Raw genomic sequence first — 18,122 nt, forward strand, 5'->3', positions numbered from 1 at the left:
TCTGTCCAGGCGCGGTGGCTCATGCCTGTAATCCCAGCACTTTGGGAGTCCGAGGAGGGCACATCTCAAGGTCAAGAGATCAAGGCCATCCTGGCCAACACTGTGAAACTCTGTCTCTACTAAAAATACAAAAATTAGCTGAGCGTGGGGGCAAGCGCCTGTAGTCCCAGCTACTTGGATGGCTGAGGCAGGAGAATCGCTTGAACCCAGGAGGCGGAGGTTGCAGTGAGCCGAGATGGTGCCACTGCAGTCCAGCTCGGGCAATGGAGCGAGACTCCATGTCAAAATAAATAAATAAATAAAAAGTTCGGACATATGCCACAACATGGATGAATCTTGAGGTGAAGTAAGTCAAACATAAGACAAATACTGCATGATTCTACTTATATGGAGTATCTAAAGTAGTCAAACTCTTAGAAACAGGAAGTAGGATGGTGGCTTCCTGGCTGGAGAGGGAGATAAAAGGGAAGGGGTAGTTACCCAATGGGTACTGAGTTTCAGTTTTGCAAGACGAAAACATTCTAAAGATCTATATAACAAGGTAAATACTCTAGCACTACTGAACTGAACACTCAATGAACTGAACACTGAATAGAGTGCTTATGATCGTATATTTTATGTTTATTCTTTAAAAAATGGGGTAGCAGTGGGGCCACCTCAAAAGCACACATAAAATATGGAAGGATTTTAAAGTCCTAAGTTAAAACTGAACAAAAGAACTCCTGCAAGAAGCAAGGCTAGAAATCTGAGCCATCTAAAAGGAGACTGACCCTACAGCCCACCAATGGGCAGGTAGCTTTGCCCAGTTCCTCCCTTGTCTAACGGAGTGGGTCCAAACTTCAGTGTGATCATCACAGGGAGTTACACTCACAAAAGCACACTGTCCTATCATATGGGCTCTTTAAAGAACATTCAAAGGAAACATTTGCAGTCTGAAAGCTTCATTTCATACACTTATTTCAAAAACTAAATCGAGCACAAGATTTAACATACGAAAAAGTGGGGTTACAACTAGAATTAATGGAGCTATTACATGCCAAGTGCTGATCAGGGTGCCTGACACTCAGAAATGGGGATGAGGTGGGGGTGACAATGATGACAGCATCAGCTAAGAACCAAGGCAGGGACTGCAGGAACAGGTTGTGGAAATTAAGTGTCAGCTGAGGACATCTGTGAGGACAGAGCAGGGGTGGGCACTAAGAAGTCAGGGCTGCGGTACCTGAGGCCAGTTGAGGCTATGCGAAGAAGACAAGAAAAGTAGGGTGGGAAGGTTCATATTGAAAAGGCAGGAGAAGCGCATTGGGACACATACCTAATACATCCAGGGCTTAAAACCTAGATGACGGGTTGACAGGTGCAGCAACCATGGCACATATATACCTATGTAACAAACCTGCACGTTTGCGCATGTATTTAATAAAATAAAGAAAAGGTAGAGGAAAAAGACAAGAAGGATTAGACAGAAAAAGAGCTAAAGACTTCTCCTGAAGCTGTGCAATATCACGGCATGAGCTCTATGCTGCCCAGGTTTCAAATGCCCACTCCATGACTTTAAAAGCTATGTGACCTTGGCTAAATAACTTATTCTCCCAAGCTCTGTTTCTTCATCTGTAAGATGAGGTTAATATGAATACCTACTTCCTATAAAAAGGCATCACATCTCATGCTGCAATTACAAAGCAGAAATATGCAACAGCACTAAGCAGAATTTCCTTAGCTTTTTTGCGGGTTTTAAGCATTTTAGATCTATTTTTTTCTGTTAAGTAATATCAGTTTTTTTTTTCCTGTAATCCCAGCTTTTGAGACGGAGTTTCGCTCTTGTTGCCCAGGCTGGAGTGCAATGGCGCGATCTCGGCTCACCGCAACCTCCGCCTCCTGGGTTCAGGCAATTCTCCTGCCTCAGCCTCCTGAGTAGCTGGGATTACAGGCACGCGCCACCATGCCCAGCTGATTTTTTGTATTTTTAGTAGAGACGGGGTTTCACTATGTTGACCAGGATGGTCTCGATCTCTTGACCTCGTGATCCACCCGCCTCGGCCTCCCAAAGTGCTGGGATTACAGGCGTGAGCCACCGCGCCCGGCCTCAGTAATATCAGTTTTATATTCAGTTATCTGAATTTTTTTTTCCCTTTTAAAATACCTTTTCCTCATCTTTTACTTTCATGAATGTTTCTTAAGACTACATCCACAAGGTTCAAAATCCACAACATCCGTCCACACAAACGAAGGTAATAATCTAATAAGCCTCCCAAGCTTCTAGAAATGCACAGGTAGGTTTGGTTGCAATCACTATGTGGTGAGATCACAGAGGGTAGTCACCAGCTGGCCTGAATTGGTCACCCAAGCCCAAGGAGATATCACAGCATCAGTGTCCACACAAGATGCTGGTGCAGCCAGAACTGTGAACACTAGCAATGCTCAACCCAGTGAAAAGGTGCGGGCGGATCACCTGAGGTCGGGAGTTCAAGACCAGCCTGACCAACATGGTGAAACCCCATCTTTAAAAAACAAACAAAAAAAACCAGTATGAACTTACACGAGCACAAACACATGCGCACACACACATGCACACACAGAGACAGACACATGCACGCATGTACGCACCTCTTGGCTAGACTGAAAAGATGGAGTTGCAGTATTCCCTAGTAGCTAGCAATAAACACACCTACCACCAAAATCCTGTTTTCTAAATACTATCTCCCACCAAAAGGAACCAGTGCTCTATTGAAAAATGCCCTATTCCAGGCTGGGGCAATTAAGGTACAAGATGAGCTTGCTAATAAGGAATGTTTAGATTCATGGGAACATGTCAGAAGGCTACATGCTTCCATCCTGAAGGGGCCAGGTGAAGGGGTTTCCACTTGCCAAGTCAATTACAATATAAGCCTCAACACGAACAGTAACAGTAACCAGTTATAATACACTGAATAAAAGGAAGACTCCCTGAGTCCATACAGTCCATACAGATAGTTAAAAAAAAAAAGGAATTTTGTAAGAGAAGGCTCTGTTTTATAGAATACCAATAAAAGTAGAAAGAATAAGACAAAAATCACCATTTAGCAACAATCATAATGGTAACTGATTCAGGCAAGAATTATCGATGGAAGCTTAAAACCACTGGACAAAGCTACCTACCTCCCAGAGTCCTTGGCTTATCACAAAGGGGAAAAAGCACCTTTACAGCAGAGAAACCCCACAGACACCACTTGACCAAATCGTCAAAGTGAACATCGCCATTCCTGGGACAAGCTGATGGCAGGTGCCTCTTGATGGGATAAACTGAGGACTTAATGTATTGCAGTACTGTTCCTCCCAAAAGTGAGCTGACTGAATCTTAAGACAAGGAAACAATCCGATAAACCTCATGTGAGGAACGTATTTTATAACCACTGGCCTTACTCTTTTAAAAATATCCATGTTGGCCGGGTGTGGTGGCTCATGCCTGTAATCCCAGCACAGCACTTTGGGAGGCCATGGCGGGCAGATCACCTGAGGTCAAGTGTTCAAGTCCAGCCTGGCCAACAAAGTGAAACCCTGTCTGTCATAAAAATACAAAAATTAGCCGGGCATGGTGGTGCATGCCTGCAATCCCAGCTATTTGGGAGGCTGAAGTAGGAGAATCATTTGAACCCAGGAGGCGGAGGTTGCAGTGACCTGAGATTGTGCCAGTGCATTCCAGCCTGGGAGAGACTCTAACTCAAAAAATTATAAAATTAAATAAAATATTAAAATATCCATGTTAAACTTCCTAAACTTGCTAACTGTACTACTGTGGTTATAGGAAGACGGCCTTAATCTTAAGAAATATGAGATTTAGAAATGAAGGGTCATGATGTCTGCAGCTTAGTTTTAAATACTTCTGCAAAAAATGGTGTGTGTGCATACACACTAGGATATATACAAATAAACACAGAGAAAGCAAGTGCACGTGCAAATGTGTGCTCGGTTGTGTTACTTGGCAAATTACCTGAACAGCATACAAGAGTTCACAGTACTATTCTTGCAACTGTTACATAGGTTTGAAATGTTTCTAAAGTAAAAAAATTTCTAAAAAAGAATGAGTTAGGCCAGGTGCAGTGGCTCATGCCTGTAATCCCAGCACTTTGGGAGACTGGGGCAGGTAGATCACCTGAGGTCAGGAGTTTGAGATCAGCCTGGCCAACACGGTAAAATCCCGTCTCTACTAAAAACACAAATATTAGTTGGGCGTAGTGGCACACGCCTGTAATCCCAGATACTTGGGACGTTGAGGCAGGAGAATCACTTGAACCCAGGAGGTAGAGGTTGCAGTGAGCTGAGCTCATGCCACTGCACTCTGACCTGGGTGACAACAGCAAGACTCCATATCAAAAAAAAAAAAAAAAAAAAAAAAAAAGAGTTAGACAATCTTGCCCCAACCCACACCCACCTCTCCTCTCTATCTTTTGCTACCAAGAAAACAAAGAATGAAGTTATATATGTACTGATCTACAAAGATCTGAAAACAAGTTAAATTTAAATAATTAATTAAAAAATATAATTCAATTTATGTAAAATATTCTATGGATGAACATCAGCAAATGTGAAAAAAAATCAACTTTATTTTTTTCTAGATTGTCCAGACAAGATCTTCCACGGCCTTGGGCTCTCTCCATGCCCCATGGCTTACGATGCTGGTCTACACAGGCATCCTTCACAAATAGGGTGAATGGGGAAATCCTAAGAGCTGCTCCCACTGCCAGGAGTGCCCCAGAAACCTTCAAGAGCTGCAGGAAAGGCCTGTCATGGCCCCCAAGCCTCTAGGTCTTCCAGGTCCTCTTATACTAAGACCATAGACAGAGCTTTATAGGTAAACCAATTTACTTGGAGGTCCTAAGCAGCCAGTGGCAACCGCGAGACCATCTGCATCAGCAGACCCAGTTTCAGTGGAGCATCTGGCCAGGTCCTGTGGCCAGTCTCCTGCTGATCATCCCTAGGCTGACCTTCTGGGTCCCTCTGCTGTGACTCCTGCCCCTCATCCAGTGTCCTGACCAGCCACAAACAATCCTCTCCATAGCTATGCTAAGGAGGTTTCCCAGAAAATGAGATTTCCCAGGCAAGGAAGAGGGCAGGGTCTACTGGGGAATCCTTTAGTTCAGCATACCTACCGGAGGATGTCCTCATTCCTGTCCTGTCCAACAGGAGGCAGCCAATAGCTGAAGGATGACAGACTAACCAAAGACGACAAGCTAACCAAACTGATAGCTGTCTCCCATTTTGCCAGAGATCAGCCAGAAGTCAGCCTACTGGGAGGAACCTGCAGTGGGGGGACAAGGACACTAAGAACAAGACCAGCTCAGACTGACTGAAGCAATGGCTACCCCAGGCAGAAGAGGGAGAGAAGGCCAAGAGGCAGGTGTGTGCAGCCCATGCACTCAGCCAGCTTTTGACCAAAAACAAGACCTGCACTGTGCAAACAACCCAGGGAAGGTCTGGCCACATCCTCACACAGGGAGGTCTACTTCTCAAACCCAGGTGCCAGCAAGTCCATCAGAGAGCCGGTGCTCCCTCTGTACCAGCTTGCTGGGGTCCCTCCCTCTGGGAGCCCCTCAACCCTCCACTCCAGACTGTGCAGCTGGAGAGATTCAGTGAGGATTAATTTTTAATGAGAAGCCACACTTGCTCTCACCTCTCAGCCTAGCTCCCATCACAGGAACAAGCTCCCACCAGGGTGGGCCCAGGCCAGCTGGCTCCACAGCCATGTCCCCTACCCCCGCATTCTATCCTCCCAAGGCGTTTTTGCAGGAAAGCCACAGGCTCTCATCCTCCTCGCCACCCCCACCAGAGGCAGCTGCAAGGCCTGCTGGCTAAAGTAGCTGTTGCTCTTTATATCAAAATATAAATAGGCATTTGTGCATTTGTTCAATAACTGATTTCTGAGTGCCCACTCTGTGCATGACCAGGCCCAGGTGACACAGCATGAATGTGACAAAGAGCAAAACGTGTATAACAATCCCAGCCTTGTCCAAAGCACCATGGCTGTTTCGGGGGCTCTCGGCAAGTCATACGCAGTCCCTCTGATCCCATGAGAACAGCGAAGAGCACTCTCTGTGCAGCAGACACTCCTCAGAGCCACTGCACTCTGTTGCCTCCCAAGGGAGCCCTCTCCCGAGCAATATGCCCTGTGCGCACACAACCTCACATTTCAGTTCAGGGTTCCTAAAGTCTATCTGTGATTAACACTAGCAGTTTGCCTGATATATCAGAACTTTTTAGACTTTTAAACTTACCCATTTTAATCCTCACAACATCTCCATGAAGTTCTATTATGATGTCCGTGTTCCAAATGAGGAAACTGAGGCAGAAGTCACAGAGCAAGCAGTAGAGCAGATTGAGCCTAGGCAGTGTGACTCTAGGGCTCATGCTCTAGGGCCATCACACCCAACTGCCTACCATGGACCCGGATAAGAAGGCTTGATCTAATCCCAGCTCCTCCTTTTACAGACAGCTCAGTTGAGGCAAAACCAGACCTGAGCTTCCCCACCTCCCAGGTGGATGCCCAGAAGGTCCAGGACACTTGGGTCCACAGGCCCCCCAGGCCATTCATCCTCCAACCTGGACTTGTCCGGCCAAGCCCCCCATATCCACACTGACAGGACACACAGCTTAGAATGGCAGGATGAGATGGATAGGCTTTCACAAAACCTCCCAGGACAACTGGTAAAGCATGCCAGAAACAAAAATACAATTGTTGCACAGCTATCACATAATAACCATACCTGGGCCCATGTGTCACTCTGCTCAGTGAACTGTTGGCCCAAAACTGGTCTCTCAGGATTACTGAGCCCACTTGCAGACTGGCAGGGAAAGACAGGACGGTCACCAAACCCTTAGCACCCAAACATAAAAGCACATCTGATAAGGGAACAATCTAGCAGCACACCAAGGAAAAGACATCTAATCAGTCCTGAGCTTTCTACTGGGTCCTTAATGTTGTCACTGATGCACTCTACTTAGAGTCAAGAAACTACTAAATGTCAATCGGGTCCCTCCTTATGCCAAGAACCAAGAGAGGCAGAGGAATTCCCTGCCTGTAAAGGCTCAGGTCCAGCAGGGGAGAGTCAACAACTAGATCCCCTGCCATCACAGTTGAGAGGATGCATGCACTAATAGGTCACCTGTCATCACTGCTGAGAGGACATGCGTACGACCAGATCACCTGCCACTACTGCTAAGACGAAACATGCAAAATAAGATCACCTCCCATCACTGCTAAGAAGACGCTTGCACAAGATCACCTCCCACCATGGCTAAGAGGACACATGCACAGCTAGATCACCTGCCCTCGCTGCTAAGAGGACATACTCAGATAAATCATTTGCCATTACTGCTAAGAGGATCTGTGCATAACAAGATTACCTGCTGTCACTGCTAAGAAGACACTTACACAACCAAATCACCAGCCACCACTGCTAAGAGGATATAATCACTCAGTACTCTGGGGAGTGCCTGGGAAGGAAAGGGTGGGAAAAGTGCCCACAAACTAGGTTGGGAAGCAGACCAGGAAAAGCGCAGCCTAACACAGCACAAACGTTCCATGGCAGCAGTCTTCATTCCTCAGACAGGAACCACCAACTGAAATAATAACCCTGTCATGCAGTGATGCCAGCTTGCCTCCACCTGGGCCAACCTGGGCTTTCACAATAGGGCTTCCTGCACCTCGAGACGTTCCCATGTGACACAGGGCTTGGCACACAGCAGGTATTAATGAGAACAATGGGGTGGGGCTAAGAGGAAGCAGCCTCTGCTCTCCGAAATGGCTAATATTTACAAGGATAAAGGGCCATGGCGCATGCAACTTACTCTCAAATGGTTCAGAGGAAAGCACCGTGTGTGAGTACACAGATATGCACATACACATAGAGGATGGGGGGATAAGATAAGTAAGATAAAATACCAACAGTAGGGAAGCCTCAGCAAAGGATATGCAGGTGCCCTTTGCACTCATTTTATTCTTACAACTTTTCTGAGTTTGAAATTATTTCCAAATAAAAGGTTTCTTTTTGTCAAAAAAAAAAAAAAAGTTAAATTCATTAGTTAGTGAAGGTAAGAAGTATATTACACCACTTTCCAACTAAAAAAAAGATGGACCTGTTAACCCAAAAGCCAAATCTACCAGTGGACAAACTCTACAAAGTGTCACAGTACCAGGTTACAGAGGAAAGAACTCCCAACTCAGGAGGTTTTGCCAAGGCCAGGTGCAAGCTCATCTCTCCAGCTCCTTCTGAGCTTCAGTCACTTTGTCTTGTGATGAAAATATGCACTCTCTCCCTATTCACCAAACCCCTGTGCTACTTCACATGAAAGAAAACTCTGGACTCTAGCCCGGGTGTGGTGGTTCACACCTGCAATCCTGTAACTTTGGGAGGTCGAAGCAGGTGGATCACTTGAGCCCGGGAATTCAAGACCAGCCTACGTGGCCAACATGGTGAAACCCCATCTCTACTAAAAATACAAAATTAGCTGGGTGTGGTGGTGTGCACCTGTAATCAAAGTTACTCTGGAGGCTGACACAGAATTACCTGAACCCAGGAGGCGGAGATTACAGTGAGCTGAGATCCCATCACTGCACTCCAGCCTGAGTGACAGAGAGAAACTGTCTCAAAAAACAAACAAACAAAAACTCTGGACTCCAGAGGCAAAGTTCTATGTTTACTTCTCAGCTCCCTGAGATTTTATTAGCTCAGCACAGCTGCCTCGTTTCTGAAGGCAAAAGAAAAAGAACCCTAAGCAGCCAGGTCCACCTGGGTCTGAACCCACATTCTGGTGCACACCAGCTGTGTGACCTTAGACTTGCCTGTCTCAGATAGCTGTATCAGCAATAGAAGCAAGAGGTATAGACCTTGTTGTCCTATACCTCACCAAGGGGTCTGGCTGAGCACAAGCCCTGTACAGGACCAACAACCACCAGGAAAGGACCAGGGAGAACCAGCACTCAGAAGGCAATTTTTTCTCAGCTACATATTGTGGGTTCAACATGGATAGTGCTGCGGCTCATGTTATGATTTTGTTTCACAATTAAAGATAGAAAGAAAAACAGTTTTAGAATCAGTAATCGATGCTGTCTTCTCTACACAGATGGAGAAAGGTTCAATGAGACAATATCACAATCAGTGGTCCCCAAATCCCCCACCATCTTGCTGTTACCTCAGCAGTAGTCTCCAACCCTTCTTCCTCATCACATATCCAGTGATTATAACACACATCAGTGGTCATATGGCCAACCACAGAAGGGATTTGTGGGGTAGGTGGTTCTGTTTCTCAGACTGGAGTATCCACAGGGAAAAAGATTCTGTACCCTCACCTAGAGGAGCCCGGGACACATCAGGACACAGAGGCAGTCTGTCACTCCACCTAGGGTTAAGGAAACTGTTCAGAGCATAATGTGAGGTACTCCTATGGCTGGGCTGGAGACACACAGTTGGAGTGCACAGGGCCCTAGCCATGGTGCATGACTGAGGGAAGCCCAGACTCTCATAATGAAATCTCATCTCAGCCACTTAGCTTTATGAGCGCTCTGGATTTTAGCTTCTGCATCTTTAAATGAGGCTAAAATAGCATCTAGCAGGGACCTCCTGAGAGTTAATACATGTTAGCACTTAGAACAGTGCCTGGCACATAACACACCTTCAATCAATCAAGTTCAAATGTGCCTTAAAAAAAAAAATTGGTATCCTCACATGATGGAAAAAAGAAAGAAAACAAAAAATTGGGCCGGGCATGGTGCTTCAGGCCTGTAATTCTAGCACTTTGGGAGGCCAAGATGGGTGGACCACCTGAGGTCAGGAGTTTGAGACCATCCTGGCCAACATAGTGAAACCCTGTCTCTACTAAAACTAGAAAAATTGGTTGTGCGTGGTTGCTTGTGCCTGTAATCCCAGATACTCAGGAGGCTGAGGCAGAATTGCTTGAACCAAGGAGGTGGAGGATGCAGTGGGCTGAGAACATGCCACTGCACTCCAGCCTGGGCAATAGAGCAAGACTCCATCTCAAAACAAAAACAAACAAAAAAAACAACACAGATGAAAGGTCACATACAGGAAGCACTCACTGCCCTGCAACTACATGAAAGGCCTTCCACCCTGCCCTGAACCAGATAGGAGACCCAAGTGGCTTGGCTTCATCTTCAGGGACCCCACCAGGCAAGAGTCAGAAGACAACCTCCTGATAAGTGAGCTCTGACTGGTGCCTTCCTCAAACCCAAGTATGCTTTTAAGGCCGGGATTCCCACAGAAAGAATGCAGACTAAGACCAGAGTAGCCCCAGCCTCTCACAATCACCAGCCAGGCAGATCCCTGAGGCACTCTCAGGAAGGACACAGGGTGAATGCATGAAGAGGCACATGTGGGCACAGAAGGAACACATCCAGCCCAGAGACCTGCCCTCACTCCCCTGCCAAAGCTAGGGAGCCAGCTGCAGTTCCCCGGGTTCTGCAGGGCAACTCAACGTGCCTCCAGGGGTTATCTGCAATGTTCTCATCTGGAGAGTCATGGAATCGAAAGAATAATTTTGCTCCCTCTACCAGAGCCACCCACCCATGCCCTACTCAAACCTCAGTGTGAGGTCTCCTGGGACGCCCTCCCTGCTTCACGGGTACAAACAGATGACCACCTCCACCCACCTCTGGGTCCCCAAACTCAGGGGTATTCAACACACAGGAGCGTGACAAGTGACTTACACGTGGCCTCTGTTTCCACATCAGGCACTCCTAAAGAGAGGTGCTTGTTCTCTTCACTTGGATTCCCTAGTGACGGGCAGGCAGCAAGCACTCACAGATACTTTCTCAGTTGCTGCTGGCCAATTGGCAGAATATGTGAACAGACTGGCAAGGAAAAAGGAGTTGGGGACGTCAGTCACCTCCACCACCCACGCAGGAGATGCTGGGCCTGGAACCAGAGTCACCCCAAAGAAGCCAGGCATAATAGGGCCTCACCTCTGGCCCAGTGACCTCATCTGCACAACTGGGACTCAGGAATCAGAAAACGATGACCTTCTACCTCTCTACAGGTACATACAAGTTTTCTAAAGAAGTTAATCACAAGAACCCACAAACCCATTGGCTCTGACCTCCAAGAGTCTATATGATACCCTCCTCCACAGGCACCCCTTTTCCTGACTTCTGTTCTTACCAAGCCCACCCCACAACCAGTCGTCCCGCTGTCAAGAGAGCAGCCAAAAGCAGTGAACAACCAGGTCTACTTGGGAAGCCCAGAGAAGCATCACTGAATCTGTCCAGGTTGAGTGGGTCAGGGCCTTGGCCACCAGGTAGACACTAGGGAGGAGGCAGACATTCCATACAGATGACACAAGTGCAGAGCCAAGAGGTGTGGTGTATCTGGGCTGGGAACCTGGCTAGGGCACAGGACAGGGCCACACACCCCGGGCTCCCACACCCAGGCTTGATAATGCTCACAGAAGATGGCCTCGGCACTTCTGCCTCCATGGGACCTTTCCTCCATTAAGAAATACTGAGGATCATGCTTTTTCACTGTATTAGTATGAAGATGACTGTATTAATATAAATATACACATGGATACATTTTCTTTGACCTAAAAGTTCATTTTTTTTCTGATTTAAAAAACAAATAAAGTAATATTTGCAGGCCACTAAAAGTACCCTGGGCCACTGATACCAGGATTCCTCTGCCTGATGGATACATTGGCCCTGCATTAAGGAGTTTGATTTTTTGGTGCAGTTCAAGGGAAGGAAAGGTACACTGACGCAGGTAGAAAAGGGTCTCCTGGTTGCCACGGTTCTGATTCCTCACCACAGACTTAACAACACACTAGCTCCGAGGGGAGTTCCAAAGCATGGACTCATTCATCACATACGCGCAGCACCCTAAGGGCCGGGCACAGTGACAAGGGCCGGGCACAGTGACGGTGTCTCTGCTCCCAGGACGCTCGCGCAGGCCATACGACGCTAGGCGGACTCCTGGTGCCTCCTCTGGACCGGGTGTGAGCCGAGGACTTCAGTGCAACGCCTCACTGAATGACAGTCAGCCACAGCCACCGCTGTCCAGCCGAGGAGTTTCCAGGACTGAGAGGCTGGCACTAGGCCACTGCTGGGAGGACGTCTGTGAAACCAGGTGCCCCCGAGAGCCGCTGTCCCCAGCCCGACTCAGACGCTGGGCTGGCGGGAGGGCGCACCCCAGGCGCAGCTCCTGGCGGCCGCCGCAGCTCCCGGGAAGGGCCCGGAGGCAACATCCTGGACAGCAGCGCTGCACGAAGTCCGAGGCGCCGCGAGCCCAGGTAAGCTCCAGCAGACGCCCGAAGCGGGTGCCAGGCGGCCCGTGAGCCAGGCCCCGCCCGCCCCTGTCCCAGGCGCGGCCCCTATAGGAGGGCGCCGCGGGTGAAAGGAGGTCCCGGAGCGACCCCGGACCCTTTCGCCGCCCCGCCCCCACACCGCCCCCATCGCGCGGCGCACCTGGCCGCAGCGGCTCGGTGACAGTGAGCACGAGCAGGAAGAGCAGCAGGAAGGCGCCGCTGTCTGCCTTGGGCACCATTTATCCTCCGTTCATCGTCCCCAGGGCGGCTGCTTGACCCCGCTGGGAGGCCGGACCGGGCCGGACTGAAGGTCGGGGGACCGTGCTAGGCGGAGGGTCAGGCGGGGCTGGACCGGGGGGAGGCGCGGAGAGGCGGCGGGAAGGAGGTTCGGCTGGACCGCGGGCTAGCGGGCACTCTCGGCTGCAGCCTCAGGCTCCGACACCTTCTCCACGCAAGATGGCGGCTGTCCTGCTGGGCTCTGCGCCGCGCCGCTCCGCCTCCCGCCCGCGACGCCGGCAAGGACCAATGAGCGTCAAGGCGGGGGGCGGAGCCGGAGCCACAGAGCCCGAAGGGGGCGAGGCCGACGGTCGCGACGGCGGAGGGCGGGGACCGAGGGGCGGGCACGGAGGGGAGGGCGGGGCTATACGGAGTGAGGCGTGCCGTTGGCTAAGCGGAGAGACAGGGCCGGGGCAGGGGCCGGGGCCGGCGCCGGGGCCGGGGCAGGGGCTGGAGCGGCTGGGCCTTCGAAGGGAGTAGGGTCCCTCCCTGGACGCTGGGCCAGGACGGCGGGCTCAGGACCACAAGGACGGACAGTGAAAAGTACAGGGCATGGGGGTGGGGTCGCATGGGTGGGGAGTGGAGAGGACGAAGCGGGAACCTGGTTAGGTAGGACTCCAAGGGTCTTCACCCTGCAAGCCCAGGTGTGAGCAGCCCAAAGGTGCACCCTAAAGGGTCTTTTAAAGGCCGAACCGCTGTGGAGGAGGGAGGACCTACCGGTTCTGAGGGTGGAGAAGAGGGTCACCCCGTAAGGAACAGGAATGGCCTAAAGGAGTGTCACGCAAAGAGAGCTAACCGCGAAGGCCAAGTCCTGGAGACCGCAGGGAAGCCTGCTCCCTGGAGGACCTGCCTACATAATGGCGAGGGGAAGGCCGCATATGCAGAAAAGAAAGTTGGGCAGAGAGGAGGCTCAGCCCCCCTGCGACAAGTGCTCCAAGTGCCGCCTCTCACCTGTCATCACCAACAGGGTGAACCTTGGAGCACAGTGTCAGCTAAAAGAGTCCAACTCTGTAAAATATTTTAAGACATTTCTTTTGAGCTAATATGTAACCAATAGCCTGGGACACAGCCCCAGTAGACAAGTGCCCAAGGGGGTAGGGCTACAGCTTGGTTTTATACATTTCAAGGAGGCACAAGACATCAGTTAGCACATGTAAGGTATACATTGATTCAGTCGAAAAAGGCAGGACAACTTAAAAGTGGGGGGTGGAGGGGGGCTTGCAGGTCATGTGGATTCAAAGATTTTCTGATTGGCAGTTGGTTCAAAGAATTTATCTAAAAACCTGGAATCAACAGAAGGGACTGTCTGGATTAAGGTGGTTATGGAGACCAAGCTTGTTAGGCAGATGAAGCCTCCAGGTATCAGAGAGAACATGTTTCAGAGAGAACAGGCTGTTAAAGAACACATGGACACAGGGAGGGGAACATCACACACTGCAGCCTGTCCACGGGGTGGGGGGTTAGGGTAGGGATAGCATTAGGAGAAATACCTAATGTAGATGAAGGGGGGATAGATGCAGCAGACCACCACAGCATGTGTATATCTATGGAACAAACCTGCACGTTCTGCACATGTACCCCAGAACTTAAAAACAAAAGTGCCAGACTCCTGGGTACAGTGACTCATGCCTGTAATCCCAGCACTTTGGGAGGTCAGGAGTTCAAGATCAGCCTGGCCAACATGGTGAAACCAGGTCTCTACTAAAAATTCTAAGCCCACCAGCCATCTGAATGGACCCCTCCTCTCTGCCAAGGGCATTCCAAATTTAACCTGAAAAACTAGCTCAGGCCGTGATAGGAAGTGGGAGTCAGAGAGGCCTCCTTATCCCTCCTCGCTTAGGGTTTCAGTCATAGCTAAGCCATGGTAACATTGACACAGAGACCTGAAGACTGAAAACAGACTGTGGTAGTAAGATACCAGCATGACAGGAGACCTGGAAAGAAACAAATATTTTACTGTAAAACAGATTTAAATTAAAAAATTAGCTGGGAATGGTGATGCATGCCTGTAATCCCAGGTACTCAGGAGGCTGAGGCAGGAGAATCACCTGAACCCGGGAGGCGGAAGTTGCAGTGAGCCAAGATCACGCCACTGCACTCTAGCCTGGGCAACAGAGCAAGGCTCTGTCTCAAATTTAAAAAAAAGGAAAAATAAATAAAAAGTGCTATACTTTAGTTAATTCTCTCAGGAGCCTTGAAAGGGAAGGGGATTCTCTACAAAATGTAGATTTTCTCTACAAGAAACAGCTTTGCAGAGCCACTTCAAAATATATGAAAGAAATCTGTTTTACAGTAAAATATTTGTTTCTTTCCAGGCCTGCTGTCATGCTGGTATCTTACCACCATAGTCTGTTGTCAGTCTTCAGGTCTCTGTGTCGATGTTACCACTGCTTAGCTATGCGTGAACCCCTAGGGAGGAGGGATAATGAGGTCTGACTCCCACTTCCTATCACGGCCTGAACTAGTTTTTCAGGTTAATTTTGGAATGCCCTTGGCAGAGAAGAGGGGGCCATTCAGATGGCTGGGGGCTTAGAATTTTATTTTTGGTTTCAAGGAGACAGCAGTTGGGGTGTCCCCAGCAGGAAGGAGGAGGATGCTGTCTGGAAGAAGGAGCATCAAGAACACACAAAGGCCTAGCAGGGGGTGGTCAGGATTGGGGAAGAAGGGGAAGGAGCAAAGAAAAGGGGGAAAGGCCATGGCAGGTGGGGACCCAACCCAGCCTGAGCAACATCCAGCCCACCCTACCAACTCACTCCTGAGGGGCCCAGGGTTCCACTTGGCTCCTGTGAGGAAGGGGTGCTCACTCTAAGTGAATGAGGCCAAAGTCAAATCCAAGGCTAGGATAGTCGTGTGACTCCTACTCCCCCAGAGCGTGGCCCGGAACAGGTACTAGACACAGAGCCTGTCACAGCAGAGGGGCTCCACTGCGAGCAGAAACAATGACCACTGTCCAGTGCTGCCCCTGCTGCTTGTACTGTCCTCAGAACAGCCACTGGCACTCAGGGTGGCATCCAGGTGCCATCTTTGGTGCCCAGCTGCAGATCTGCCCTGGAGCCTAGCCAGGGTCATAGGCTGGGCAGGTCCCCAGGAGGGAACTCACAGCCAAGAGCAGGATTCTTGCTGCTGTCCTCCCACAGAGCTGCTGTAAGAAGCCACCAAAGTTTCAGGTGAGGCAAGGGAAGTACGAGGAGAGAGCAGGACCCAGGCTTCTAAAACTCCAGTGCCAGGAGGCTCTCTACTCTCTTGACATACCACCCTTCTTGGGCCTGCTCTGCAACCCTGAGGGCTGCCTGTGTGGGCAGCGTCAAGGGCTGAAGGGAAGAAAAACAGGTCAGGGATGGGACGTCCCCCGACCCCTGTGTGGTCAATAAGGTTAGCTCTCTCCACCAAAGGGCACTACCTCTCTCAAGGTGGTCCTGTCTATATTACTCTTTCTGGGTTCCAGGGACCTTCCCACCATTTTCCATGCAGGCCAGGGGTTTGCTACTACCTTGGGGTGCCTGTGCTACCTTCAGGGTTCCCTGCACTCTGCTCCCACCTTTGTTAATTGCCCCCCCGCTTTTTTTCTGAGATGGAGTCTCACTCTGTCACTCAGGCTAGAGTGCAGTGGTGCGATCTCAGCTTATTTCTTTGCCTCCTGGGTTCAAGCAGTTCTCCTACCTCAGCCTCCTGAGCAGCTGGGATTACAAGTGCCCACCGCCACGCCTGGCTAGTTTTTGTACTTTTAGTGGAGATGGGGTTTTACCATTTTGGCCAGGCTGGTTTCAAACTCCTGACCTCAGGTGATCCGCCCACCTCAACCTCCCAAATCATCCCCTAATTAAACCCTTCCTCAGATGCCCTGGTTTGCAAGAATTGGCCTCAACTCCACACAGGCAGTCCTGGCTCTGAGGTTGGAAGCACTGGCAGACCCATATGTCCCCTACAGCCCCCTCCTACCTCAGGTCCCAGCCAGGTGCAAGGCCACTCTCTGCTTGTCCTGTCTCCTCCAGCCCACTGGCCAGCCTTCCAGGGTTCCAAGTCCAAGGGCCTCAGGCCAGAGCCTCATTTCCCCAGGGCACTCTACCTTTGTGACTTCACCCACTGAAGTCACCTGGGAGAAAGCACTGAATGTCCCAACCCAGAGTCCTGGCCTCAAGGAGGCAGGGACAGCAGGGCTGGCCAGCCCAAAGGACTCTCTGTCCAGGTGTAAGTGAGTACACCACTGGCCCAGGTCCCACAGGGATGTAGAGGGCAGCCTCAGAGGCACTAGGTGCTCCCGACACCACGCACAACGCTGCTGTCCTCAAGCAACGAGGCTATACCATGGGGATACTTGTGGGAGAGGGCTCGTACACAAAAGTTAAATTCGTTTACTCTGAGCACCTGAACTTCTAGGTGGTAGTCAAGATCATCAACTGCAAGAAAGGCCCCAAAAGACATCTTGGAGAAATTCCTTCCCCGGGAAATGGAGATTCCGGCCATGCTAAACCACAGCTCCATACTCAAGACCTACAAGGTATTCGAGACATCATATGGCAAGATCTACATCGTCATGGAGCTCGCAGTCCAGGGCAACCTCCTAGAGTTCATTGAGTGCCAGGGAGCTCTGCCCAAGGACATGGCACGCAAGATACTCCAGCAGCTCTCCTCGGCCATCAAGTACTGCCATGGGCTGGACACCATGCAGCTCAAGTGTGAGAACCTTTTCCTCGACAAGGTCTTGAACATCAAGCTGTCCAACTTGACAGAACCTTGTCCTCGACAAGGACTTGAACATCAAGCTGTCCAACCAGAACCTCAAGTGTGAGAACCTTTTCCTTGACAAGGACTTGAACACCAAGCTGTCCAACTTCAGGTTCTCCATGCACTGGCTGTGGGACGAGAGTGGCCAACAGACATGAAGCAAGACCTTCTGCGGGTCGGCAAAGTACGTGACCCCTGAGGTGCTGCAGGGCATCCCCTACCAGCCCAAGGTGTACAACATCTGGATCCTGGGCGTGATCCTCCACATCATGGTCTGTGGCGTCATGCCCTATGATGACTTTGACATCAGGTACATGCTGTGTATCCAGAAGGAGCACCATGTGGACTTCCTGCACTCCAAAAACCTGACCTGTGAGTGCAAGGACCTCATCTACTGCCTGCTGCAGCCCGATGTCAGCCAGCAGCTCCACATCCATGGCATCCTCAGCCAATGCTGGGTGCAGCCCAAGGCACAAGGAGTGCCCTCTGTGGCCATCAACAAGGAGGGGGAGAGTTCCTAGGGAACCGAGCCTGTGGATGCCTGAGAAGGGCACCCCCCACCAGCAGCCTCCGGAGATGCGCACCTAGTGAGCCTTTTACAGCCTAGTGTGTCTGTGGCACGTGAGACAGAACACAGGGCTTCAGGCTCAAGCTCTGAAGGAGTCAAGGCCTGAGCCAGAGAAGGAAGACAGTCCCAGCTGAGCCACTGTTTTCGTCATTTTCTTCTCTTTCCCCTTGAACTTTGTAACCAAAATGGCTAAAGAAGCAATAAATCACTATATTAACGCAGATGCTAAAGTGAATGTCTTTGTCTCAACTGACTAGTCCTGGGCTCC

General features: G+C 50.1%; 1 protein-coding gene and 1 pseudogene across 4 annotated transcripts in view; one reads left to right on the forward strand and one right to left on the reverse strand.

Moving 5' to 3' along the window:
- Positions 1-12,843, reverse strand: part of DGCR2 (DiGeorge syndrome critical region gene 2) — a 64,553-nt gene extending 51,710 nt beyond the window's left edge. For all 4 annotated transcript variants that reach the window (XR_004266033.1, XM_032271392.1, XM_032271393.1 and 1 more), the window contains exon 1: positions 12,446-12,843. Coding sequence is in view for 3 of the 4 variants with exons in the window: in XM_032271392.1 (XP_032127283.1) it covers positions 12,446-12,524 (79 nt within the window). In the remaining variant the exon portion in view is untranslated. The remainder of the gene's footprint in view (positions 1-12,445) is intronic.
- LOC116544814 lies at positions 12,742-18,071 on the forward strand (annotated as a pseudogene).
- Positions 18,072-18,122: the final 51 nt, after the last annotated feature.

The sequence above is a fragment of the Sapajus apella genome, unplaced genomic scaffold, assembly GCF_009761245.1.
Source record: "Sapajus apella isolate SASKATOON/1434 unplaced genomic scaffold, GSC_monkey_1.0 scaffold231, whole genome shotgun sequence".
In the NCBI taxonomy this organism is placed as follows: domain Eukaryota; kingdom Metazoa; phylum Chordata; class Mammalia; order Primates; family Cebidae; genus Sapajus; species Sapajus apella.